The 27,638-nt window shown below is 32.4% G+C and overlaps 2 protein-coding genes across 2 annotated transcripts in view; one reads left to right on the forward strand and one right to left on the reverse strand.

Moving 5' to 3' along the window:
• Window positions 1-54: 54 nt before the first annotated feature.
• On the reverse strand, window positions 55-899 carry LOC126736449 (ADP-ribosylation factor-like protein 6). Its single transcript, XM_050440795.1, has 3 exons — window positions 576-899; window positions 256-519; window positions 55-202 (listed from the first exon to the last, which is right to left on the reverse strand). Exons 1-3 carry the CDS (start codon window positions 751-753, stop codon window positions 75-77), a joined length of 570 nt encoding a protein of 189 aa, XP_050296752.1. The 5' UTR covers window positions 754-899; the 3' UTR covers window positions 55-74.
• A 1,954-nt stretch (window positions 900-2,853) lies between these two features.
• LOC126735914 (intermembrane lipid transfer protein VPS13B) overlaps window positions 2,854-27,638 on the forward strand; it is an 88,436-nt gene continuing 63,651 nt past the window's right edge. Inside the window, exons 1-19 of the mRNA XM_050440037.1 lie at window positions 2,854-3,092; window positions 3,143-3,320; window positions 3,376-3,457; window positions 3,509-3,693; window positions 3,745-3,865; window positions 3,916-4,005; window positions 4,055-4,197; window positions 9,849-10,015; window positions 10,071-10,296; window positions 10,350-10,584; window positions 10,633-10,948; window positions 15,663-15,931; window positions 15,989-16,203; window positions 18,353-18,536; window positions 18,589-18,756; window positions 18,809-19,004; window positions 24,501-24,630; window positions 24,691-24,852; window positions 24,912-25,100. Coding sequence (XP_050295994.1) covers window positions 3,006-3,092; window positions 3,143-3,320; window positions 3,376-3,457; window positions 3,509-3,693; window positions 3,745-3,865; window positions 3,916-4,005; window positions 4,055-4,197; window positions 9,849-10,015; window positions 10,071-10,296; window positions 10,350-10,584; window positions 10,633-10,948; window positions 15,663-15,931; window positions 15,989-16,203; window positions 18,353-18,536; window positions 18,589-18,756; window positions 18,809-19,004; window positions 24,501-24,630; window positions 24,691-24,852; window positions 24,912-25,100 — 3,343 coding nt within the window. The 5' untranslated portion in view covers window positions 2,854-3,005. The remainder of the gene's footprint in view (window positions 3,093-3,142; window positions 3,321-3,375; window positions 3,458-3,508; window positions 3,694-3,744; window positions 3,866-3,915; window positions 4,006-4,054; window positions 4,198-9,848; window positions 10,016-10,070; window positions 10,297-10,349; window positions 10,585-10,632; window positions 10,949-15,662; window positions 15,932-15,988; window positions 16,204-18,352; window positions 18,537-18,588; window positions 18,757-18,808; window positions 19,005-24,500; window positions 24,631-24,690; window positions 24,853-24,911; window positions 25,101-27,638) is intronic.

Consider the following 27,638-nt stretch of genomic DNA (forward strand, 5'->3'; position numbering starts at 1 on the left):
TTTATAATTAATTCTAACAAATTTTGGATAATCAATAATAAAACACAACATAAATAAGTTTGTATGCGATTTTATTAACTTCTAACACTTAACATCTCCCTTATTTGTTGCGTTAACCATTCGACTCCTTCTTGTAGACCCTCGCCTGTAATAGCATTACTGGCCGCTATATGCCATGGCTTATCCATTATTTTATCCAAACCTACAATGTTTAAATCATAAAAAAATATTTTTTAGCCTTCCAAATACTCCTACCTAAAGCAGCAGCAATTTTAACACTACTTAACGAGTCCTTACAGTCCATCTTGTTAGCAAAAAACAAAATAGGGGCTCTTTTCTGGCAAATATCTGGATGCTGTAAAAGTAAATCTAATTCCTCTTTTACCACCACCAAACGTAAACGATCGCTACTGTCTATAACGAAAATAATTCCGTGGCAATCTTTGTAATAATGTTCCCAAAGATCCCTGTATCTTCCATGCCCTGACATATCAAAGGCTGTGAAGAGCAAACTTTGATCTACGAATAAATTATAGTGCACCCCCTATCAATTAAAGTACAAATAATTAACTTACTTTGAAATCTCTCCACACTGAACCCAACCGTGGGCACAATTTCATTAGTTTGGTTCTCTTCATTTTTAAAACTGTTTACCACAGTTGTTTTACCACTATTATTCAAACCGACCACCAAGACATTGACTTCTTTCTTTCTCACTCCCAGGAAATGTGCCAATTTTTGAAACAGTCCCATTTTATCACATTATGTGCAGGAATTGTTGGTAAATATGTAATTGCAGTATTTACCTTTTTTTTTTTTGTGGTCAGTGAGATACAAACATCAGTTGCCATGCCAACAACCTTATACCTTATATATGAGTATATAAGGAGATATGTGCAAAATAAGGTGGCAGGACGATAAATTAAAATCTGTATATAAAAAAACCAGTGGTTGTTTATTTTAACAATAATTACTCATCACAACAGTCTCCCACAAGCGAAACATTTTATTATGTTACAGGTACTATAATAATTAGTCTAATCATATATATAAACTGGAAATTCCCACTCTAATCACTTATGGTAGTCCAATAATTCTGTTCTAACAGTCTCACCTTTTTCCCTAAGTATTTCCTCAATATTCCTTTTACCATTCAAGTCTGTAAACCATTTTAAATTGTCTGCTATTAAATGGTTATTTTTGCACCCGCAGCACTCCACTATAACAACTCCCTCCTTGTAAGCCACCTTGGAAATATGATGGTGGTTTCTTGCATTGCACACTTTACAAGTGTACTCCAAACGTAGTCTACCCTGGAGTTTTCCTAAGGGGGTTGAACAGGTTGGCAGAGGTTTTGTGGAAAAAACCGCTTTTCGAAGGGCCTGGGGTCCCAATTGGTTCGGCAGAATGGAACATACGTGACGGGTTGTTATTAGGGCTGCCAACCGGGCAAAAGCCATATTTGTAGGGTATTTATTTGTTTTTTTTTGAGGATTTTATGCACAAATGGTAAAATTTGCCAATTATACAACTATAAACAAACTTTTCAATTGACAGTTTTTTGACATATGGCCGTACATGAAATGTCAATATCATCAAGCCTCCCTTATTCTGCTTTTTTATAGCGTTTTCCACTTGTAAGGAGAGTGAAGGACTTGGAGGGCACTGCCACTTTTTTTGTGCTGTAAAATTGTGAACGAGTGTGCCGTAAATGGAACGCTATTAGTAGAGTTTAAATTGTCCCTTTTTCAGTTTTTTGGTTAGGTTTGAATTAATTTGGCAATTAATTTATCGGTAGGTATATTTCCTTTCCAATCTGAAGTATTTTTAAACCTTAAAACGATAAACGCTGATATATAAAAAGGTAAAAAAACGAATTCTCATTTATATATCCTTATCGCACTTCAAAAATTAAAAGAGGATGGAAATGAAGTGATGTTTTTTGAGTATAATTAGATACTTTACGCTAGTTCTAGGCGATTCCGACAATATTCGTAACATGAAACTATGATATTAAAATAAGAGGAAAATCCGTTCAAATAGGTGAGATTTTGCCTCTTCTGAGACCTATATCCTGGACATAGTTTAAAAATGGGCAAAGAATTATTATAAGATGAGTGTTTTTATACGTAATTGGAAAAACCACAATAGAAAAGGACATTTTTAGAATTATACCGAGGATATTAAAGAACTAAGACAGGGATAAGTCCGAAAAACCGGCCAAAAAGTCGAAATTTTGCCTCTCCTGTAAAGTTTTTCTTTTGCATCTATACCGCTGTTATCTAGCAAAACGTTTAATCAACATATTTCTACATTATATAATTCTAACAACAGATACTACACACTAAACACACTAAAAAAATTCATATGGAAGGAATAACAAATTCTTTAATCAAGAGACATGTATGGCAACGCTGTCACCTTGCGGCGTTATGTCAAACGTCAAACACGTCAATAAAAAAGAATACTAACAGAAAGATGAAAGAGAATTTTGTTTTTGTTATTTATATGAAAAATGAATTTAATTTTATCCTATTATTCATATTATTTTTAATTCGGACCGAAATCTAAAAATTACCAAAATAATAATACATTATGGGTGTCTTCGGTATGTTTTTTTTTCAATAATAAATATCATATTACTTTATTTTACGCATAACACAGAGACTAAAAAAATACAGAGTGAATTATCCACTTTAGAGAAGGCACTCATGAGTCAGCCACTCTGGGGACAAGGCTTAAACTGCAATTTCCTTATGTGACAACACTGTGTTATTTCCCCCATTTAGCGGTTCCTTGTACATATTGTCAGTTGTCAAAGTCATATGTTCTCTATCAATATTGTCAACCGGTTTGTTTATTGTCATCAGGAAATCAAAAATAAACCACAATTTTACCAATAAATTATCCGTTTTGCATTTATCGTCTTTCCTTATCATTAAACACGTAAATTCCATCTTATCGGCCGAGTTTTTTAAAAATGTTATAAAAACCCTCCGTTTAAAATGTTCAAATTGGAGTCTTATATTACTCCCATTATCTTGAGCTATGTAAACAGATACATTAATAACTTTAAACCAGAAGATTCACAGGTAATAACTCTATATATCAAAAAAAAGAAACGTTTGCAATCCTCATTCAGGTCTCATTATGGGGTGGAGATGCCACATTCCACAACTTGGAACTTAACCTAGAAGTGCTTGAGCAAGAATTACAATTGCCATTCAGTTTTATATCCGGCAGCATCAGGGAACTAACTATTCATGTGCCATGGACTAAAATTGCCTCTGAACCCATAAGAATCACTATAAATACTATAGGTATTAAATTAATCTCAATAACTGAATTTGACCCTTCATTTATCCTTCGTTTTAGAATGCATTTTAAATTTAAAAGGAAAGGGAGTTAGGCCTTCTACCCCAAAGAAAAAAGGCAAAGAAAAAGTGGCAGGACAACAGTAAGTCCATGCTGTTTTTAAATTAAACTTGTAAATTATTGTTTTTTTTAGCAAAGATTTCAAAGAAGCCCCTCCAGGTTACATACAATCTTTAATAAACAAAATAGTGAGCAATATTAGTATACATTGCAACAATTTAATATTGAAATATGTAGAGGAGGACATTGTGTTGTCAATTAATGTTAAACTATTGAAGTTTGAAAGTGCAAATGAAAAGTGGGAGCCAGCATATACAGGTAATAAAACCATTTAAAAGGTTTCTAATGCTCCCTAACTATCACATTTAGATCTTTCTCCCGCTCAAGTGATCCTCAGGAAAGTGATAAGTGTTAACGATCTAACCCTCTGCTTGGACAAAAGAAATGCTTCTGGAAAAATTGAAGTTTACCAAGAACCAATGCTTTACAGGTACAACACTATAAAATCCTTTATAAATAATTCTTAATTGGTATTTTTAGATGCTCAATGACTATGCACTTACTAAGGAACTATCATTCCGCCACTGCCAATGTGGCCTCAACAACAAGACTAGACATTTATTGCAACAAGTAAGAAATGGTCCATACATGAAAAAAAAATTATTTTTTTAATTTTTAGCATGGAATTCAGCATGACGGAGCAACAAGTGCCAATGCTCATGCGGTTATTAATGCTCCTCTATGCTTTGCAACAGAAACAGCTGAAGCCAGAGAGTGAAACTGCCATCGATGGGGCCACTACTTCTTCTGAGAACAAAGGTGGTAAGTAGATTTTAATAATTGTTTATTTTCTAAATATTACAATTGACAATATTTAACAATCATAGAAGAATCGTCAGTACATCATTTAGCTGAAAAATCAAAGAAAAACTTAAACTAATAATCCTTACAAATCTAAGTTTATGATTACAATATATATTCAAATTTAAAAAGTGCTTTATCATCATAAAATTTTGTTAACAAAGCATAGTATAATAAAAACCTAAGCACTACACACATAAATACTAAAACTAATTTATTAAAATTTACTATACAAACATACCTAAATTAAATCATACACTTAATGAGCACTACACACATAAATACTAAAACTAATTTATTAAAATTTACTATACAAACATACCTAAATTAAATCATACACTTAATGATAACAAGCAATCAAAGTTTAAATATTAGAGCTCATCCTGATAGAATTCACCCAAACTGTAATAAGCCCTATTTAAAAGTAGTTTTTTTAGTTGACAGTGAAAATTTTTAAGAGAAAAAGTTGTTCTTAAATTGATTGGCACATGGTTAAACATTTTTCGACCCTCATAAATCAGAGACTTTTTTACTAGAGAAGATTTGGGAATTGGTAAAGGAAAACAGTGAATTTGATGTGTTTTGTGTTGAGGAATAAATCAGATCAAATCAAATAAAGCTTTATGCGTCTAAAACACCAAGGTGTTGTTATCAAAGCTGTGGTAAAAAATACATATATATATTTCTTTTTGAAAACAATCAACAACTGAGACAATCAATCATTTATCCAAAACATATTAGTGTAACATCAAAATAAATAGCACAACACAAATATACAAGTAAGAAATCAAAATCTAAAATATGTCCATTATTATTGCCTAAACAGTACTTACATTACAAACTCAAACAAATGACATTACATAGTGTATATTAAAACATAACTAAGTTTAAAAATGCTCTGTGAAGTATTCCTCCAAGCTATAAAATGCTTTATAAAGCAGGATTGTTTTTACCTGCTGTCGAAAACGTTTTTATGTTTGAATCTTCTGTAATCACATGTGGGAAGATAATTAAATATTTTTTTGCTCTTCTAAAAAATTGAATTTTGTGTCAAACCAGAAGTAGGTATTGGCAAATGTATGTTAAAAGATGACCTGGTATTATTTAAGGGTTAGAATTAAGCGCACTTTAAAAAAGAGTAAAATAACTTTAAAAAGAAATGAATACACATCAAAAAATATTTCAAACTTTCATGAAAGGTGATGCACAAAAATTAATATATACCACTTTTCATAAACAAAATGCACTTTAAGAAAATAACATTAGCTCGAGATAAAATCTGATACAATACGAAAATAATCGCAGCCACTTATTGTAATAATTTTCGACTTTAAAAAAAAAAATTCACTCTTAAATTTTTTAATGCACTTTTTAAATACGGTTTACACGAAAAAACGATACATTGCACTTTGAATAATAGGGCCGAACGTGAACGAAAAACGCTAAATCGCAGATGCTCGCAGTCCGGGCCTTTGCATGGGCGTGTAAACACTAGACATTTTTATAGGTTAGTTTCCGACAACAAACAAGTGTGGGTGCGTAAAATAAAGTAAAATAATGAATAATATGTGTAAAGAATTTATCGTCGATCCGCAATCCGATGACTCTGACAGCGACAATGCAATACCTCTAAAGCGGAAGCCAGCGAAAAAAAAAGTGTGACGGCAACAAATGACCTTCAATAAGTAAGTCAAAGTGCGAATGTGCCATTTTATGGTTTGTTTGTTTAAAATAGAGTTACGTTCACTCCGTAGATAGTGGAAGTGTTATGATAAAGTCAGAAATCAAGAACATTTTTATGTGGTTACATTGGTGCGTACGAATCACAGATTTGTTTTTGAGTCAAAAAAAAATGTAAATGTGAAAAACTGGCCTTATTCCAAATTTTCTTCTAGTTGTATGTCCTTTTCCAACAGACTAGTTATTTTTACATCAAAACTTATGTACATAAATCCTAAAACCAAAGTTTCGGGGTAGGGATTGGTATAGGTGGTAAAAAGAGGGATCAGTGATATCTCGTTTTAATAATTTAGGGTTTTTTTGGATATTTATTTTAGGGGAAAAGGGTAAGGATCTGTCATAATTTTCAATTAAAGTTGAATAATTTTCGGGAAATTTGTCTTTTAAAATTTTTTAGATATCCCTCCCTTTAGGTATCCCTCAAAAAAAGTACTAGTACGGAGTGGAAGTACTGATTCCATCCATTGGCAACAGTATTTCTAATGTGTAACTCCCCTTTTATTATAGTGGAAAGGATGCTGAGAACTTCATTCAAAGCGAAAATATGTGGAAAAAAATTACTTCTTATAAATCAATGGAAGGATTAAAGGTTACTTTCAGATGTACATGTAGATATAGGAAGAATGAATGTCCTGCAGGAAAGTATCTATTGTATCACTCTGAATGCATGAAAGTGAGTCTTTTTTAAACAGAAGATGAGCATGCAAATCACGAAGATAACAGCAAAGCGCTTTCATCATCAGCAAAGTTATTAGTGCGTCAGCTCTATAACGATGGCATCAAAAAACCTAATGCCATAATTGCAGCCTTCCGTAGTCGGAATGAACAATCACCTGTAAAATCACAGTTGAAAACATTTTTGACTTAATTATGCTCAAAAGCTCTTGGATCATCTACTATTTCTGCAGGAGAATTACAGAGCTGGTGCATTACTAATTCCAAATAATGAAGATCAACCGTTTGTACTAGATAAGTCTCTTATATAATTTTGATATAAAAACTAACATATTTTTATCTTCAGATTTTAAAATTGAAGTTGATGACACGGACTCTCAAAACCAGGATTTGAAAATTGTTCTATCCACCAAGAGACTTCTACAAATATTAACGCATATCAAGAAAATCCAAACTGATGCCACATACAAATTAATTTGGCAAGGTTATCCAGTTCTGATAGTTGGAACATCAGATGTTTGTAGAGTATTTCACCCACTTGCTGTTGCAGTTTGTTATAGCGAAACAGAAACTGATTTCTCCTTTATATTTAATTCACAAAAAAATCGTGTTTAAGTCTACATGGAACAATTTAAGAACCAAATGTGCTGCTTGCTGATGCTTCTGTTGCAATCACAAATGGATTTAAAGCAGTATTCGGAATACCAGATCGAAGAATTCAGTGTTTTTTTCATGTTTTGAAAAACATTGAGTTAAAAATTCGAAATATAAAAGAAAAAAATGAAATTATTCGAGATATTCATGCCCTACAAGTCAGTATAGACGATGAGACTTTTACAGCTGCTGTACTTCTATTCCTAAAAAATGGCATGGTGTGGGTGACGATAACCCAAGTATAAAGAACTTCGTAAATTATTTCGAAAAGACGGAGAAAATCAATTTTGGTACGAAGGTGCCAGTGATCAATTTCCAAGCACGACTTCCGACTTCCTGTAGGCCAGTTTCTGGAAGTTTTGAGAGTTTCATTAGTTGAAAAATGGTCATATGAACGTAACCCATCGAACCCCAATCACAAACCATTTGCTGCAACCATTAAATTAACAACAAAAATATGGACAGAAGTTTATCAGTGGGTAAAATTAAAACCGAAAATGTTTGAAGAAAAAAAAGATGAAAGAACTTTTTTTATTATACAAAATCAACGAATGGAGCAGAAGTGTTAACCCAAGAAGACATGGGGTATTTTTCCGCAATGTGGAAAAATACCCACTTGAATTGGGAATGTTTTGAAAGTTTTCGTAAATTTTAGAAAATAGTTAGAATAACTGTCTATTCTGACAATGACAAAGTAAAATCTCAGTGTACTTACTCAAGTTTCTTGAAACAGAATGTATGCCAACATTCTTTGGGTTTGTTAGTCATTTTGAAGCGAGAAAAGGTGCCAATCGAAGCGAAAAATCTACCCTTGGCCTAAAAAGAAAGAGAGGAATGCCGTCCGGAACAAAAAAGGCTCTAATAATTCAGTAGTATTATAGCCTATTTCACACATATTTGTTTTATGATACTTTTTTATTCATACATAATATACATAGTTATGTAATAATGCCAGTACCCTTTTATTTTTTTTTAATAAAAATATACAGAAATTATATTATAAACACGTGTATATTATATACAAGTCCATTAAACTTTGTTAATTATTATTTCCAATCGAAACTTTACTTGCTTGCAAAAAATTTGTAAAGTAACTTTCTTGGCAATGTGGAAGCGCTAAAATTCGATATAGATACAAGTGAACATTTTTATATATTTTTTTAAATAAAAAAGATTGGCTCTTTGAAACAATCTACTTAGACTTACATAGAATTTTAACTAAATAAACCGGGAGAGAGAGGCTGAGAAAGTCACGCTACAAATTATGTGCAAGTAACCCAGCCAGCCTAATCCAGAGTGCGATTCTGTTATTTTATAGTGCGCAAGCCTTAGGTTTAAATGTACCCATTCCATAGTGCGAATGTATCATTTTGCAATAAAAAAGGTTAAAGTTAAAACGTATCTAATTCAAAGTGAGATTATATCATTTTATTAGGCTAGGCTAAACGTTAACATTCGCCTACCGCAAAGTGTGAATCTGCCTTTTTTTAGTTTGTAGGTACAAAGTTAGAAGAATTTTCAAAAGTGCAATTATATATTCCCCATTATTTAAGTTAACAGAGTTAAATACAGAGTAATATTTCATATACATTAAGTAAGCAGTCTCAAGAATAAAAATTGAAGGGAGAGTCAATATATTTTCCTTTATAAAATAAGGCCTACATGAGTCCCTTAAATTAAGTCCACACAGATATCGAACTGCACGCTTCTGTAAAATGAACACAGAACTAAATAAAGAAAGAGATAAGTTGCCCCAGAAGCAAACCCCATAAGCCAGGTGAACCAATCAATTAAGGCAAAGTAAGCTTTTCTAGCAATACTCTTATTTATCTTGCTTACTTAAATGTTCTAATCGCAAAACAGTCAGATGCCAATTCAGTGCAAAGCTTCTCAATGTGTTTATCAAACTTTAGCTTATCATCAATAAACACCCCTAAAAATTTATTACAATTTGTGACATTAACATGGATGATGAATAGGCCCTTGGAGTTCATCACAGTTTTTAAAGATAAGGGAACATGTTTCCAGTATGAAAACGGATGTAAGAGTTAAAATTCTTTGAGTCACAAAGTGTAATCTACATGATTCTCTTTGTGTTATATTAACAATAAAGCGGACTGCTTCTATTTGAAGAACAAAAACTAAGTTTAGTAAGCCCTGATTAGCAACACCCCAGAATGGTATACCATACCTAAGGTGAGATTCTGAGAGAATCATGAGAGAATAAATTATCTTTGATACCAAATAGGACTTTTTTAAGATTCGTACATTCTTTTATATTTGGTGGCAAGGTATTATACATTTTAAGGCCACATTAGGAGATTAAAATTTTATTTGTGTGCTATATGGAGGTATACATTAACTATTTGCATTCCTGGCATTAAGAAAATGCTTTTGTCCATATATTTCATAGCTGTTTTAATGTTGATGAATATTTAAACTTGTGTCTATCAAATGTTTTTATGACTAAGTAATATAATGCAATTAAAAAAACTGTAACATTCATGATAACAATAATATTTAAAATTGTGTTTTTTACAAAGAATACCATGATGATAATGTTTCCTGGACGGGCTGGGCATGGTCCTATGTATCCTCAGTATTACCAGCCCCTTGGGAGGACGAATGGGACAGTGAGGACTTAAAAAGTCACCGGGGACATACTTTACATTTTGGCATTTATATTGACAGAGCCCTCATTACTTTTAAGGTCATTTTCCCTATGTGTTTTAGAGTCTTTTAACTTAGTTTTGGACTTTTAATAGGTCTCAGAATCAAACTCAGAAAGGGGCTATTATTCACACAAAAAAATTAAGTACCATCCAATGCTTACTTTAGACCTGACGGGCATTTATAGTGACACATTAATCCATGGGATCCAGTGGTTTAATTGCACCGGAGGCATTAGCGAGGCTCGTCTGGTTCCCGTCGGCAATTGTAGCTGTGGCAATGCTGAGGTTAACGAGAATACTGTGCCTTACTTGAAAATTGGTGAGGGATTGGTAATTTCTAAGTAAAGTCTTTAAATGTGAGATTTGTTTCAGGTGCATTAACTAATACACATAAAATTGACTCGCTTTTTGACGCACAAGCTATTGAAAATAAAGGGGGTAAAAGGGAGTATAATACTTCTTGGGAGTACCATATGACCACCACAAACGAGTCGATTTTATTGGAGAAAACGCCCGCTTTTGCTTTTGATTATGTGTATCAGCTGGAGATACCTAATGATTTTAGTAGTGAGATGATTTCGGACTTGGGAAGCAATTTCGAGTTTAGGTAAAAAAGTATTATAGAGGTCTCCTCAAAATAACCGTTTTTCTTTAGTAACCTTACTGAAGAATCGTCTTTACGCCTGTGCTTCGGACCTTTCAAACTTCGTATCTGTTCTGGTCTATTGCACCGATTTGCAACCCTCAATGTGGCCGCTTCTTACTACGATTATCCTCCTTACTATGTTCCTAAGCCAGATCTCCCTTTGGAGGACTTACTCCCGCCCTCCTCAGAAGATTTCGATGCCCTCAGTGAGTTTATTCCGCAAAGAAGTATAAGGATCACGTTGTTCGCCCCTATGATCGAGCTGGAACTGATGGACCATCAACTTTTTGAACCTGTTAAAGGTTTTTTGTTTAGAAAGAGTCAGGTAAGTGTAATATTTCATGATTATTCCGGAAATGTTGAATGATGTGAATATTTTTAAATTTTTATGAGTATTTCTAGGCAGATTTAGGTAATAATTTGGGTTACATTTTTACGCTGTTAGCTGTTTTCAGGAAGTTCTCTATATTAATGTAATTAAAATATGCACATATCTTAAGTAGGCCAAAAATCCCAATATGCGTTTCAAAACTACACATTTGTTGTGTCTCAGATCTTGATCGACTATAAATCTCTCTAAAGTTTTTAAGATACAAAAGGCGTTCTTACATCAGATTATTCGGTAACAAAAGCTCTTTTATTCAAGGTTCATACGAGGCTTTTAGGTGGGTTTTTAGTTTTTACATATGTGAAATTTTATATTATCTCAAATTCAAATAAAAAATTATAAATATTTATTATTTATTTACAAGTATGCTTCTTAGTTAACTAAGATTTTTTAATAACTTTGGTATTTATAGTTAATTAACACGTTGAAGGACAGAGACGCTGAGCAGCGTCTTTTCGTAAAAATGTGATATGACACAACGCTGCTCTGCGTCCTTTGCTTGATGGCTAAAAATGGCAGGACGCGGTGCAGCGTTTTGCTTTATCGTATATATCGTATAATATAATGGGTTTTATTAGCCACTGTCACAAGGCATTCGAATATTACCAGGGTACTGTCACCCTATTACAGTACCCTGCAGCGTCCCAGGAAGCACTTATGTTGCATTTAGTTACCCATTTACTGCCGTACTGCCATGTTGATAAACTGATTTGTGTTGTGATTAGTGTTATAAAATAATAATATCGTAGCGTGGTGATTTGTGTAAAATAAGGTTAGTATTGTTAGGAATTATTTATAATATGTGTTAAAAATAAGTGGGTAAATGGGGAAATGGATCTTTTCATTAATTAGTTTTTATATATTTTAGATGGAAGACACAAATAACTATGATCCATACGAAAGAGATCAGCAACGGCTTCTTCAGCTTTTCGATGAACTATCGACAGATGAAGAACCAGATCCATTTGCAGATGTTGATGGTGATGTGCTATGATTCTGACAAAAATTATGAACCATCTTCCGAATCTGATGAAAGTGATGAACTGTCTTCAAGTGCTCCAAATATGGAAAGACAGTCACGTACAAGCAAAAAAAAAACACAGTACCTGTATTAGATGACGAAGTTGTTCCATCAGAGGATTCTCCATCACACACGCCAAGACCTTCTTCACCATTAGTCTCGGATATAGATCCCTGGGAACCTACGATCGCTCCAATTCCTGATTTTAACTTTGATGAGGGCAGCAACGTTTTAAAAATAAATATTGGACCACACTCAACAGTTATGGAAATGTTTGAATGCCTGTTTACTTCAAGTATATTAGACTACCTTGTTGACTGTACAAACAACTACGGTATATCATTAACAAATACTAATAGACCTAAAACAATAGCAGATATGCAAGTTTTCGCCCGGTAAGCAACCAAGAAATGAAGAGGTTTTTGGGTCTGTGCCTATTACAAGGACAAGTTTTTACCAAGAACATGCGACGCTATTTTTCTTATTCGGATACATTGTATTTTCATCCCATATTTTCATATTTAATGTCATCCAGAAGGTTTGAGCAAATTTTAAGGGTTCTATGTTGTTCTCCAGTGAATTCTAAAGGCAAGGATAAAATCCAGCCCCTAATAGACATGCTAATTCAGCAATTTCAGAGTGTTTATAGCCCTTCCAAGGAACTTTCAATTGATGAATCGTTATTGAGTTTTCGTGGAAGATTAAAATTCAGAGTTTACATAAAGAATAAGAAGTCCCGATATGGACTTAAATTTTTTGAACTAACAACATCTGACGGCTACCTCCTAAATATGGAATTATACAGTGGTCCAGTAAACGAAGATGACGAGTCAAACAACACTAAGACTGAAGCTCTAGTGCTAAGGCTGAAGAAACCTTATTTAATAAAAGCTCATGAACTGTTTATGGATAACTATTATAATAGCTATGAGTTGTCCGAAAAATTGCTAAGTTTCAAGACGCACACCAATGGCACTTTACGTTCAAACAGGAAAAGTAACCCAAAAACTTTAATTAAAAGAAAACTAAAAAAGGGCCAACATTTTTGGGTTAGGAGGAAACAAGTTTATGTGTCTAAATGGCGGGATAAGCGTGACGTGTTGGTGATTACTACCCGAAACCATCCTCAGATGGTCTGCGTAAAAAATCGTTATGGAAAAGAGCAAATGAAACCTAAAGAAGTAGCCACGTACAATGATCATATGACCGGCATTGACCGCTGCGATCAAATGACATCGACCTACTCCACCCCAGAAAAACCATACGGTGTTACAAAAAGGCTCTTTTTCATTTACTTGATGTAACGGTGTGGAATGCGTATTATCTTACTCGTAAATTCGGCAAAGGCAACTCCAGAAAATTCCGATATCTTCAATTTAGAGATGAATTAATAAAATGTTTAATTCAATTGCCTAGGGACATTGAAGCAAAAGATTTAATACGTAGTCAAAAACATGACAATCGACGCTCAGAGAAAAGTTTCTCTGAAGTAACTTATGCACAGGAACCTGCACTAAGTTCAAATGGCCACTGGCCAGAAAAAAATGCAGGTGAGCCTACCGCAAAATCAAACAAAATCTGTTTTTTTTTTTTAAATGCAGGTTATGCACAAGCAAGAAAATACGTAAGGAGACAAGTTACCGGTGCAAAGGCTGTGCTGAGAAGCCACCATGATCCAGACTGTTTCGAGGAGTGGCATGAAAAAAAATGCTAATTAGTATAAATTAGTCTTTCTTAAGCCATTCCCATGTATCTTTTCAAATAAAGAAATTTCTCTTGAAAGTGTTAACTTTCATTTAAAAAGAAAAACAAATAAAGCTGATCAGCGTTGTGACACAGTCACATTATTATGTGGAATTATGATGTGGCTCGACGCTGATCAGCGTTAGACGCATATCAGCGTTGTGTCATTATCGCCTCTGGTAAATTCTTAATATTGTGACAGAACGTCCATCAGCGTCAAAATTTAAACTAATTTAAAATGTTTTTTTTTTACTTAATTCAAAGTGTTAAAAATATTTTGGTATACTTAAAAACATGATATCTAAAAAAAAATAAACTGCCAAAATTGACAACTTCTAAAATGTGTTAGTGTTCTTCAACGTGTTAATACCTACATTTTAATAAAATTTATTTTTGGTATCCTATATCTGACTTGGCTATTTACGATATTTATTGTAAAGTTGTAGAACAATTAAATGAAATAAGTTATCCTGGTCATAGATTTATTTTGGCAGGTGATTATAATATGCCAGAAGCAGTTTGGTCACATCGAGAACTAATTGTCTGGTGTGGTATGATTGCAATATTATCAATAAAGACAAAAAGGAGCTTTAGCACAGCACCATTCTTCATTGGGCCAGAGTAAATTGTAGAATAGACACCCAAAACCTTATAACCCAATATACTCAGTTACTGTACATCTATAAACATGATATTAAGCAATCAATGAAGGGACATAATTCTTATTACACTATAAAACAAAATCTACAATTTTAAATAATTTTACTAATAATATTCAGGCATTTATTGGTATCACTGGTGCATAGCTCGATGGATTTCAACAGCAGTTTCCGCTGAGCGTATTTACGAGCTGTTCTGTTTTGTCACAAGTGTTTTTTATTTATTTTGTTAAATTTGATAACGTAGATGTAAAGCGCAACACTTCATAATGTTTGCTTATTTTATCACTGGACATATACTGTAGGTACTTCTTAACACTATCCTTTACTGTAAATATTTGGGATTGAGATACATGCTTTCGCCTCGTTTTTTTTTTAATTGTATTAAATAAATATGATGTAATTATTAATTCTCCAGCATTTATGGTAATTTTCCGTATTTAAATCTTGGGAAAATGAACAGGATTTCTAACAGACAAAATAGATTTTTAGATGTTAGACTAATGTTGTCCAATTTACCTGCACTTAGTGTAAGTGTAGCTATTAATAGCCTTATTGAAAATAGTCATCATCACATATTAATGTAAAAGTTAAAGTAGATTCTCCTTTAAAATTTGATATTCAGGATTAAGATCTTAGAAATGCCAAATATGTAGGGTTAAATGACTTTTTGCATCTCAGAATAGGAGTGAAATTCTTGACGTAGATAACGTAGACATCACTTGTGAATGGTTTTATGATTTAGTTTATGCTGCGCTTGATACTTTCGATTCCATTGAGTCATAAAAACTTTTTCTACATAATAAAACTTTCGCAACATAAAAATGCCAAAGATTAAAATTGTATTACTTACTTGGCAATATTAAGAAAAGTTTATTTTTGTTATTATATCAGAAAAAGTTTCATTTAAATTTTACTTTTGTATCTATTAAAGCTGTTAAAAGCTATTCTTTCTGTAGTCCTGATTTTTTTTTATTTATTTATTTTAGGTAATCAAGCTAATTAAACGTTGGTTGTCCCTGTATTGTCCTTGATATATTTCACCCAGTTGTTTTTTTTAAATATTTTTTTAAGCAGTAAATTCATTCTTTTCTTGCAGGTTTTTGTGTCAGTAGGATTTTGTGTCCAAAATTAGCAAAAATACGTTAGGTAGAAATTGTTTTATGCTCCCCAAATAATCATTAAAAAACCATAGTAAATAGTTAAAGATCTTAATATTCTTTTGTAGAAACTGTCGACGTCATCGAGCATCCCCATCAGTACTGCGGTGTTGCCGAAAGTAACCCTCGAAAGTCAATTTATTGACATAAGTCAAACCTATCCGATGTACGTGAACCGTTTGGTGCACACTACTTGTCAACTGCCCGAACCGCCCCAGAAATTATTCGATGCCTGTTTTGTGAAAAAATCGGTCAAAGTTGTCGGTTTATTAAGCCGTTTGGTGACCAATCCGGTTTGTCAGAGCATCATTTTGGCCCCGAGCAGTATATCTTATGGGTGAGAAGGAAACATTGATTTATCAAGAAAATTACATGAAACTTTTACAAATTTCAGGGCAAAAACGATTTTAAGCCCACAGTACTGGACCAATTCGGATATCCCGCACGAGGACGTCGTTTTCGAAAGCGAAAGTCTGAATTTGAATGGCACCAAAGCGAAAATGTTGGTGGTTTATAATATTGTCGAGCGGTTTTTGGCTCGGGAACCGGACGCGTTTGGCAAGAGCATTTATAGTTCCAGTTTGTTAGCGGATGCCTGTAAAGATTATGGTAAGTAGGACTTTTAATTCATAAATGTTATTATTTAGTCCTTCAAGGAGTCTAAATCCTGGAAGACGTTCTGTCTTAAATGCGACGTTATTCCCTCATGAAATAAATAAAATATATAATAAATATATTTGAAATAAATAAATAAAAATAAATAAACCCCTGGATTTTTACTAAAAGTGGCTGAAAAATTTAAGAATTTTAAAAAATCGATTAATGAAAACGCTAGGAAAAATCATTCATTTCCATAAAAATGTTTCTCCTAAATTATTCCAAATACCAGAGGAAGTCTAAAGGAAATACGAAGAAATTCATAAGAAACGCTTATGTTTTATAGGAAATCCAGCAATTTTTTTTATTCATTCACGATTTTCTTTAATTCGGATACTCTACATAAAATTTCTCTGTTATTTGATGAGCAGCACTTGCCATTCGACCATCCAGTTCAGCACCTTCTCCTTTCTACTGTCTTAATTTTTCAACAGATCAAGATATTGCAGTCATATCTGGTAAGTCATTCCTGCAAGGCAGTTGAGATTTTCTTCCACGAAATTAAAATAATTTTAAGTCACTTCAGGTAATTTGACGCCATTTCGGGTAATTAAAATCGTTTCTTCGAGGCAATCGAAATCATTCTTTTTATTTCTTACAGGAATTTAAAGTAATTTCCTATATATTCCAGACTCTTGGAGTAATTTCGTAATCCTTCTATAAACAATAGAGACTATTCATTTTCTCTTATTTATACAGGGTGTTTCATAACTATGGGATCAAACTTTTAGGGGTTCTTCAGTGTAACAATAGAAAACATTTTAGTATAGGGACCCATGTCCGGAAAAGTGTCAATACGGCCCTACGACGCGTTCAAATGTAGAAAGACGATGAAGTACCTAAATAGGATTTAATGCATATAATTTTTCCCATTTGTACATGATAGCAACATAACAATTGTTTAAGTTGTCAATGTCAATGTTTAAAAATTTTGGCGCTTGTGAGTTGTGTATTTTTAAAAACGATAACATTGGAGCAGTTTCTTGGCCTCCTAGGTGACCCGATTTAAGGTCGCTAGATTTTTCCTGTGGGGACATATAAAGTCTTATTAGGTCTACGAAACTCCAGTAGAAACAGAACGAGACTTATTTGGACGAATTATATCTATCTGAAATCCTTCAAAACGAGTATCAAATTTTTAGTCAAATCCGCCGAAATCATGTGCGACGGATTAAATCGGTGTAGTGAGATTTTGAACAATTATTGTGACGGTACAAACGGCAAAAATTAAATGGATTAAATCATATTTAGGCCATTCATGGTCTTTCTAAATTTTAACGCGTTTTAGGGCCGTAGTGCGGTAGTGACACTTTTCCGGACATGGGTCCCTAGTCCCTAGAAACATACTAAAATGTTTTCTACTGTTGCACTGAATAAACCCTAAAAGTTTGATCCCATAGTTCTGAAACACCCTATATACTCTATATAAAATTTCTATTCATTTCATTGCCATTCCACTGTCAAACTTGGCACCTCATCGTTTCTGCTCTCTGAAACTTTTAGCAGATCAGTAAAACCTTGGTGCCGAATTCTATGGCAGAATGGCAAATATAATTCCAATAAATTAAAAAGAAAAATTGTGTTTTAGGAGTTTTAAGCCAAGTTTTTATTAGTTAGTTAAGCAAACGTTTCGAAAATCCACCAGAATCCCCTTTTTTTAGGAATTTTAAACTAAAACTGACTGAAAAATTTAAGAATTTTAATAAATCGGTTAATCAAAACTTATAATTTTTTTGATATTAATAGGACAATCTTCTTTTCCATAGGAAATCCAGGAAAAACCATTCATGTCCATAAAAATGTTTCTCCAATTTGATGTCTGTAAAGAAAGAAGAAGTCTTGGATAATTTCCAAAAAACTACCAAAAAGTACTTTGTGTTCACATTTTCTTGACCACTGAGAATTTTTACAGTAGGGCATTCATTTTTCTATACCTGGTTTGTTTACTTTAGATTAGAGCATGATCAGGCAAAAGACAAAATTATACCATGAAATAAGTATGTAAATCTTCTACTCTTGTTTGATTGATTCTTACCAGGACCCTAATATTAATGATTATTAATCAAATAATTCGTATTTTAAATTCAATCTTCCTTCACAGGTTTCCCCTATATGGAGATATCAATAGAAGGCATCCGATTTAAACGAGTAGTAACAAACTCAACCCAAACCCTTGACGCGAGCGTAGACTCAATAAAAGCATTTATATTCGAATCTGGCGACATAAAAAGTAACAATCTCCAGCAAGTTTTGTTTATTAGCGGCCCAGAAACCACCGTACCGCAGTAAGTTTATTAAACGTTTCAGATATACCATATAACTTAATAATTTCCAAAGCAACTTAGAGAGTTCCCCACTGCTGACGGCAACAATACAGTTCCCGCTAAAACCCGAACGTCAAGCGCATCCCCCCATAGTAATTTTCAATTTGCAAGAGATTCGGATCTGTATTGACCCGTTACTATGCAAATGGCTACTGTACGTGCCAAGGAGCTACTTGTTCAGGTAATGAAAACCCCTTCTCTCCTCCCCATTAAATCATTAATACATTTTTTAGCGATATATTATTGGATCCATGTCTAGGCAAAACGAAAAATTACTCAGAAGCGAGCGGCAGCATAAAGGACACATCCAGACGGCTCAGTGGGAATCACCTTGAGTCCGTGCACAGCAGCTCAGACCGGGAACACCATAGGGTAGCTCAGAAGCAAGTTGTTTCTGAGCAAGTTGCAGGGAAACAGGAGCCGATTGACGTAAGATTTACCCTGTATTAAAATAGTAATAATATTTACTTTACTCAATTTAATTGGAGGAGAAGTCTATACATTATATTAATTAATTATATTAATTAATTTTTCTCAGTAATGTTTAATAACAGACACAGAGTGTAAAAGTTAAGAATAATTATTTGTTTATTTATCATAACTTTTAATAATAATAATTGTCTCAAAACTGCGAGGTGATAAAATATTTTTTTTATAAGAAGTCAAATGTTAGATTCTCCAGTCAATTTGGAAAAAAAAGTTACTTTTGCAAAATTATGATTTAAGGCACTGTTTTTCACAAAAAAGTCCCTCCGTATGTTACGCCACTGGCAATTTTTTTCAAAATTAGCTTCATCAGTAATTGACATTTTACTACAATAATGCGATGCATGCGAAATTTATTTATCATAACTTTTAAACTACCAGCTCAATTTTAATTAAACAAATAATAATTCTTAACTTTAACACCCTGTATCTTTGTTATTAAACATTTCTGAGAACAATTTTATAATGAAAGTCTATTTCACCCTGTATAAAGTAAGCTGGTTAATAGGATATAATTAAACTTAATAGGATTATTGAGAATATTTTGTTTCTATTATTAGTGGACTCAAATACTTCTTCAAATACTTCCTACTTCAAAGGACTTCAAATACTGATTACATACAAAATAAGACTACGTTAAATTCGTTGAGATATAAATCTTGTTATATTGAAATATTAGTTGGATATGGAGTGTGCAAATGGCTAATTTAAACAAATGGAATAAATAATAGATTTTATTTAAGGATGAGATTGTTGGCTAGATGCTATCACACTGTAGGTAGAGGTATTCTGGTGTATATAGAGGATATACTAAAACATTCTGTTCTAAATAACTTCCAATGCAATTTTGCTACACAAATATGGATTGGATTTAAATGATGAATGGCATTCTAAACGCCTTAGGGATCTTTTGTAGACCTCCTAGCTTTACCAATATAAATTAATTTTTGACTGAGTTTTAATGTAATGTTTATTTATTTCAATATACGGCAGAGCCAGTTTATAAAAATAATATTAGATAATACAAAATACTACTAGATTACAAAAAAAAACATATCAAGATAAAACCTTAGACGCCTAAATCAGAACAAACAATCATTAACAAAGCTAAAAACTTAACACTATACAAGGAACGTAGGTTACAGTCTTAGAATAACAATTTTTGATTTTGAATGACTATAAGCTGTTGGATAATGAATCCAAACTATTTTCGTTAAAGAAACGCAACGTTACACATTTCGTTAAAGTCCTAGTGAGTGGAAAAATAAACCCATAGTTGACAGAATGAAAAGGTAAACGAGACAGGTCTTTGACAGGTGTTAAAAATAATTACTTGCAATATAGAATGCCAATGATGTCAACCATTCAAGAAAAAAATTTTAAAGCATCAGAATGATGCCATCTGACGTCAAGATTAGGGGTATTAAACTGGACACTGATAGCATTATAGTAGTTTTGAAAAATATGAATATCAGCTCTATGAGCAAGGTATCTTAAGAATCTTCTCTGTACACCCTCAATACGTCCAATATAAGAATCATAATAAGGGGACCCAATTACAGACGCACACTCAAGCAAGGAACAAACCAAAGCCACAGCATAAAGAAACCAGCAGTCGCACTTCAATAAAAATACATTGGCTTGAATAAGCGAGTTTGGTGCATGTGTACTAACGCAGGCGCGGCATATTTGCTTATAGTAGGGATGCCGCTGACACTCGCTACGGTCCACGCGGCTTTTGCCTTGGCTAGAGCCGGACTTAAACATTTTTTTAGATATTATTATCTTGTAAAATAAAAATACCTACATAGTACAAATATTTATTTTTTAATATTAATAAAGTTCATACATTAACAAAATATTTAAACAAAAATAAACATCGCATTTCTACATCTAACAACGACGATATAGAAGAATACGTGCAGGAAGTTAATTAGGTATGTACCATAAATTTAAGAGACCATTCTTTGAGTAATTTTAATCAAAATCACAAAAGTTTTTATAAAAAACACTACGCTTTGTAAAAACGCTATCAAAATAGTCACTAAGTACGGCGCTGAACTAGGCGATACACCTATGAACACAGTTCGATAAACAGTGAGCTCGGCATCGGAAAGACAGACTCGGAAAGACAGATACTATTTCTAGTAATAAATTTAAGACTAAGCATACTCTAATCCTATTAATGATATCCAAAATGTGCGGTAAAAAAAAACATCTAAATATTGAACTGTAGCAACTGGCCTAGGTTCATTATTGTTGATCATGTATTGATTTTTAATGACCAAACGAAATAATTATACACTTATATACATTGAGTTCCAAACTACTGCTATTACACCACTCAGCAACACTATTTAAATCCAATTGACGTAGCTCAACATCTTAATGCTTTTGTAATTACCTCAATTTTATATCGTCATTTATAATTTACACATTGGAAATTTTAATAGTAACATTATTATTATCATTACTATCTGCGATTTGCTACAGGATCAAGGCTTAAATTATGATTTTTTCAATGTAAATCACGATTTAAGTAATTTTTATTCATTTTTTGGTCAATTTTTGTTCTTAAGTATCGAATATAGTTCAATTATCTTATTAGCAAGTTCAAATAATTTCCCAGCCTTTTTTTCGCCGTACTACCAAGGTTAAAAAACAAGATATTTTAGGACGTTGGTTTTTTAAGTTTTTTCTTACATATTAAGTCAGGGAATTAATTTAGGATATGAGGCAAGCTGATCAACTAATTAATAATAATTAGTTGATAGAAGATACAAAAATTTGAACAACTAAAAGATAAGGAAATTATATAGGGTGATTCATGAGGAAATCACAAATCCTCGTTTCCGAAATGCAGTTTTTATTTAATCTTTCTATTTTTTAAATAAAATTTATGATAATGTAAATATTGGAGTAAACGTTGGTATCCGGAGGCGCCACCTACACGCCTTTTTACTATTTTAAACGATCACAACTTTTCTGGAACAGTCCTGTATACCATTTTTAAATAAATTAAATAATACTTTTTTGATTTTTAGGTCAAAAAGGTATACATGTTAATAGTTGATAAGAGCAACCGTTTTCGAGATATTTAATTTAAAAAAAATAGGACGCATCTGATTTTATACCGCAAAGTTTAAAAAAGAATTAAACGAAAGATATAACTAAACAATATGTATTTTGATTTTCAATTGTCAGTTCTGTAGATAGATTCGGGAAAATTTCTTAGAGTTTGTGCTGCGTTTGTTATCCGAATCAGTAATGCTTCTCTTGTATTTACTTAACTGGAAGTCACCAGTGAGTTGAACCACCTCCAAAGGCATAAATCCAAAGGGTTAAGGTCTGGCGATCTAGGTGGCCAATTATACGGATCACTCCGAACAATCAGCTTAGAAAGTTTTGCTTTAAAAAATCTCTTACATATTAATTGTAGTATGCAGGGGCAACGTGTTATGCTGCAAATGAATGTTTCATCTTCAATTTTCAAGGCAGTTGATTAGTTGTTATTGCCAATTTTTTTCCAGGCAGTTGAGGTCGTTATTCAAGCAGTTTAACGTTTTTCCTGTTTTAGTTTTATTTTGTTAAAAAATAATATCAAGTTTCTTAAAAAAATGTCGGGAATCAATAATAATGACTGTGGAATCGTTGATAAATAACATCCTGTTAATAATAAACGATATCGATACGTCTAAAAATAATGTAATTTGCCTGAAAAAAGGAACTAAAAAATTATTTAAAATGTCTGGAAGTAATTGACGTCAACTATCTTTAAATAAGTGAAAATGAAAGTCGGAAAAAACCACTTCGAAAGTTCTGAAAATACCGTTCTGAAAGTAATTGAAAACCGATTTTAAAAATAACGTTAAATTATCAGTTTTTGAAAACAGTTATTACCAGGTAAAGTTGTTTTTCAACTTTTTCTACTTTCCTAGTCTCTTCCAGGCAGTTGACATTAGTTTTTAATTTTTCCATTAGTTTCAAATTATGATTTTTTAAAGATTTTTTATCACTTCCAGGCAGTTGAAGTCATTTTAAATTTTTACTACCTAGTTGACTTTTAATTTCGTCCAGGCAGATGCAGTTAATTTGTTTTTCAAATAACCAGATTTTTCTTAATTGAAATAATTCGCCAACTGCATGAAAAAAAAATTAGGAAATAAATTAATATAGCCTGAAAAAAATGGTGACAATTGCCTGAAACTGTCTATGAAAACATTGAAAATGAGGTCTTGGAAGTCACAAAAATCTACTTCGGAACGCTGAAAATGTATTCTAATATATTTCACAAATGATTTTCTAGAAAGTCTAAATATTTTTCTCCTGTAAGACTACCGACGATTATAAATGGACCAATTAAATGACCATTTAATATTCCACAGCACACATTAATGTTAAATTTATCTTGGAAATGATGTTCTACGATAGCATGAGGGCTTTGTGCTTCATCAGAGCATTATTGTAATTACAGAATTGCATTGTCAAACTTAAAATCATCCTGTTGCAAATGATGAACCGGTTGTAAATGAAATGTGTATAAACAGTTCATGTGAAGATTTTTCAATACTGACGATTGTGTAACCTGATAAGTATCTACAAGCCATCTAGAGTTTATACTTGGATCTCGCTTCTCTTTCAGATACAATTTTCATACTTAGAAATATCACAGGTTTGTTGAAAAATTCGTTTTGTTTGGCAACCTTCTATCTGGAAAACGACGCTGGTACTAAACGACTACTTGAATTGAGACTCCGTTGCAGACTCACGATGTGATAATTTTGCAACCATAATAACATACTTAGATCTAATGTTTCTTAAATAATAATGTAATAAAAGTTTTGAACAGAATTTGATAATGACAAAATTTGATCTTTGAACGCCAGTCAATAGTTGTTCTGGCAGGCAAGGCACATTTCTATTTTTTTACAATACATGCATAGGCACTTTATGTGTATTTGATAAAAAAAAATCAGATGCGTCATAATTTAAAATCATGTAGTTTTAAAACCTCTGGATACCAGTTTTTACTCCAATATTTACGTCATCATTGATTTTATTAAAAAAATTAAATTCTTAAACGAAGGCCTTGGGGACCCATATTTGTATATACTTTTATGTTTATTTTTGGGTCCTGAATACATACCTGAAGAATTGACATTTCCTCATGAATCACGGAAATAGAAATATGTTCTGTATAAAATTGTCTTAAAAATTGTATGCAGCACCCTGATAGAGTCTAATTTACGTTTTCTGCATTATAATATGGGGTTGCACTTATAATAACTTTTTAAAAAAGGTATCAATAACAAAATGCTGCTTTATAAAAATTATTTGTGCAGGCCCTTTTTTTTGTAGCAATTTATAATAAGATAATAAAGCTATGGGAATTCACACTTACAATAACATTATACATATAACACAAATAACCATTTACAGATGCAGGAAAAAATCTACAATTTCTTAAAAGTGTGGTTCGAAGTGTGGAAGGGCATGTACTTATACGGAGACGTTTCTCAGTGCACCGTTTATTGCCCCATGGACTCTTTATCGGCCATTGGTTCTCAGGGTAAATTACACCTCGTTCTCTATTATTATAACAATAAACATTCCTTAAAATATTTTAAAGGTATTCAAGAAGCAATCGAACAAGCTATAAACCGCAACGACCCTCCGGACATACTGGTCATCACTTTACCGTTCGCCAACATTCGCAGTGCCCAAAGGCAAAACGTCGCCGAATATTTGAACAAGCTACCGGTGACCCTACCGGACTCTATATGGACTCCCGGTATAGTACAAAGTATTTTTCTGATTTGTTTTTGTTGAATATTGTCCGTATTGTTTAAGAGAAGTCCAGTTTTCCCTGGACAATGTCTATATCGGAACTGAGCTGTTTCACGATGCAGCGTGGGGAAAAGTTGATTTTTTTAAAGCCGGTTTCTCTGAGTGCCACCGTGGGACTCTCGACCAGGCCTTCTAAGGGTGCGAATCCCGCTCAGACCCCTAAAAGTCCTGAAAGTACTGCCAAAAAAGTTGGTAAGATCGTATATTATATATTATTACATTAGGAACATATATTAAATCAGCGAAATTCTTGTAATTTTAACACAAAGTCGACAAAGCAATTTCGATACAATAGTTCTAAAAATAAATATAAATATATATATATTTTGTTTACTTACAGTTTACAGATCGCCCAAAGGTGATCTTAATATACTTAAGAGTGTAAATGTAATAAGTAATTTTAATGTAGTCTTTCTGTGACTTACGATCTACGATACTACTTGTAGAATGTGTTATTTTGTTGTAACTCGGTTTGTAAGAAAAAAAAAGGCTTTGAATAAATCATTTAAGGTGGTACCATTTCAATTAACGAAAACATTGTAGGTGGAAGAGAACATTTTGGATTTTTTACTAAATCAATTTAATGGGCTGTTATAGAGTTTCCAACTTTTCATTAGTTTACTCTTCAGAGGAAAGTGTAAACAATTCTGCGTTTGTTATTTCATATTTGAAAAAAAATTTGCATTCACTAGTCACAACTTTAAATACAAGAAAAATGTCACCATCAGTGTTCTTTCCTAAGTACGACCTTGTTTTTTTCGTACAATACGATATTTTTAGTTTTATTTTTTTTTATTAAAATATCTTTGGAATTATTAAACAGCCAACTTATTAAGAAAAGAAAACTTATAAAGTCTTTAAAGTTCAAATTTAAATTACTGCGCCAATATATTTTAAAGTTTCTTATGTTTCGTGAGGATGGAATATATCCTGTTAGGGGACATGATCATGATCTGATGTTAGGTAGATTTAATCTGCAATCTCTGGCCATGATGAGAACAATTTATTTTGTAACATTCTTATGGAAGTTGGTCAATAATCAAATAAATTCTCCTCCTCTCTTGAACGATATTCTATTTCATGTACCACGATTTGCTTCTAGAGCAAATATCACTTTTGCTTTAGATCGCGCCAGAACTAACATTAGGTTTCAGGATCCCGTATATCAAATGTGCAGAATTTTTAATTCAGTATCATCAACCTGTGACATATTTGTATGCTCCATAAAGGATCTAGTTTTGTCTCTGACAAACCAACAGTTACCATAATTCCTTTTCTCTTCCTTTTTTCCCTTGTCCCATGAATCCCTTTCTTTGTTCATTCTAATGTTAATTTACATTTCCTTTAATTTTGATATATACATGATGTTACTATAGTAATTTAAGTTTTCCTTATTTTTCTTTATTTTTCTTTCTTTTTGTTATTTAATTTATAGTAATTTAATACTTGTTTACACTTTCAAAACATTAATTGTAGATTTTCCTGTAACTGGGCTTTGCCTGTTGGAAATAAACTGCTAAATAAATAAATAAATAAATAAATGACAGGAGTGAATATCCCTGAGTTTAGAGTGATTTCTATGAAAAATAGTTGCTTTTGGAAAAACCGTTGGTGGTACTAACAATCTGATTTTACCATTAAAAGTAACTTAAAAAGGGTACCATATCTATGGGTTCATGTTGATTTTTTCATACTATTGGTTCAGTATACAGTTAAAAGAGCTTTCCTAAGCAAATAAATCCCTTTTGATAAATTATATGTGTGTTTGCATTTTGTACAGATGAAAATGATTTAATTTAAGTACCTTACAAACAGATTCATGAGAAATTTCTGTTTACTCCTAAAACCTTTAAAAGCCTTGTGTTAAAGGAATAACAAAATGTACTAATACTTTTATTGTCGGACAAGGATTTGTAAGTCTCATAAAGAAATTGGTAAGTCGTCACAAATTTTTAAACAAAATAGTCAAATCAACACTCTACACCGCAAATTCGTTTTTTTTTAAATATATTTTCCGTAATGTTTCTTTTAGTATCTAATTCTTTTAGTATCTAACTACTCTCTTAGTATCTAACTAATTTTTTTTTTACTATAAGAGGATAAATGGTGTCTAACATTTCCAAGTACAATTACCGTGATTGAATAAGGCTCAATAATAGCATCGCCCAATATTCCCAGTAACAGATTTATGAGAAATTTCAAATATTGTTACCTTTTATAATACAGTGCGTTTTTTTTAATGCGATACATAGGATTTTACATGGTAAAATGTCAAGTGCATGTTAGGCACATTTCTACTGTAGTTATAAAAATTAACACAGGCCAAGTTTGGACTCTTAGCAGCATACTATTCCCAGCTCTTAGAATAAAAATGCTTAAATTTATTCTAAAAATTAATTTAAAAATTTAATCGGCTCTTTTGAAATACCCCGTACAATACATGACCACCGGCTACAGACATTCATTAGTTGTCAAATGTTTTGACATAACAACAAATAAAAGCTCAATTTTTTAAAATTATTTATTAATTTTTAAAATTATTTATTAAAAAATGACTCTTGTTTATACGATTGGAGTAATATTGAAGATTGTATCAGTCTCATATCAGGAAATGGCAAATGTATTTACTGGCTTTTATATCCAGATCGCCCAGTTCTACGCAAATCAATTAGAAAGCATGTATTAGAAAGATTATCAATAAGTAGTACAAAGATTTCTTTTAAGAGTAAA

The sequence above is a fragment of the Anthonomus grandis genome, chromosome 5, assembly GCF_022605725.1.
Source record: "Anthonomus grandis grandis chromosome 5, icAntGran1.3, whole genome shotgun sequence".
NCBI classification, from domain to species: Eukaryota; Metazoa; Arthropoda; class Insecta; order Coleoptera; family Curculionidae; genus Anthonomus; species Anthonomus grandis.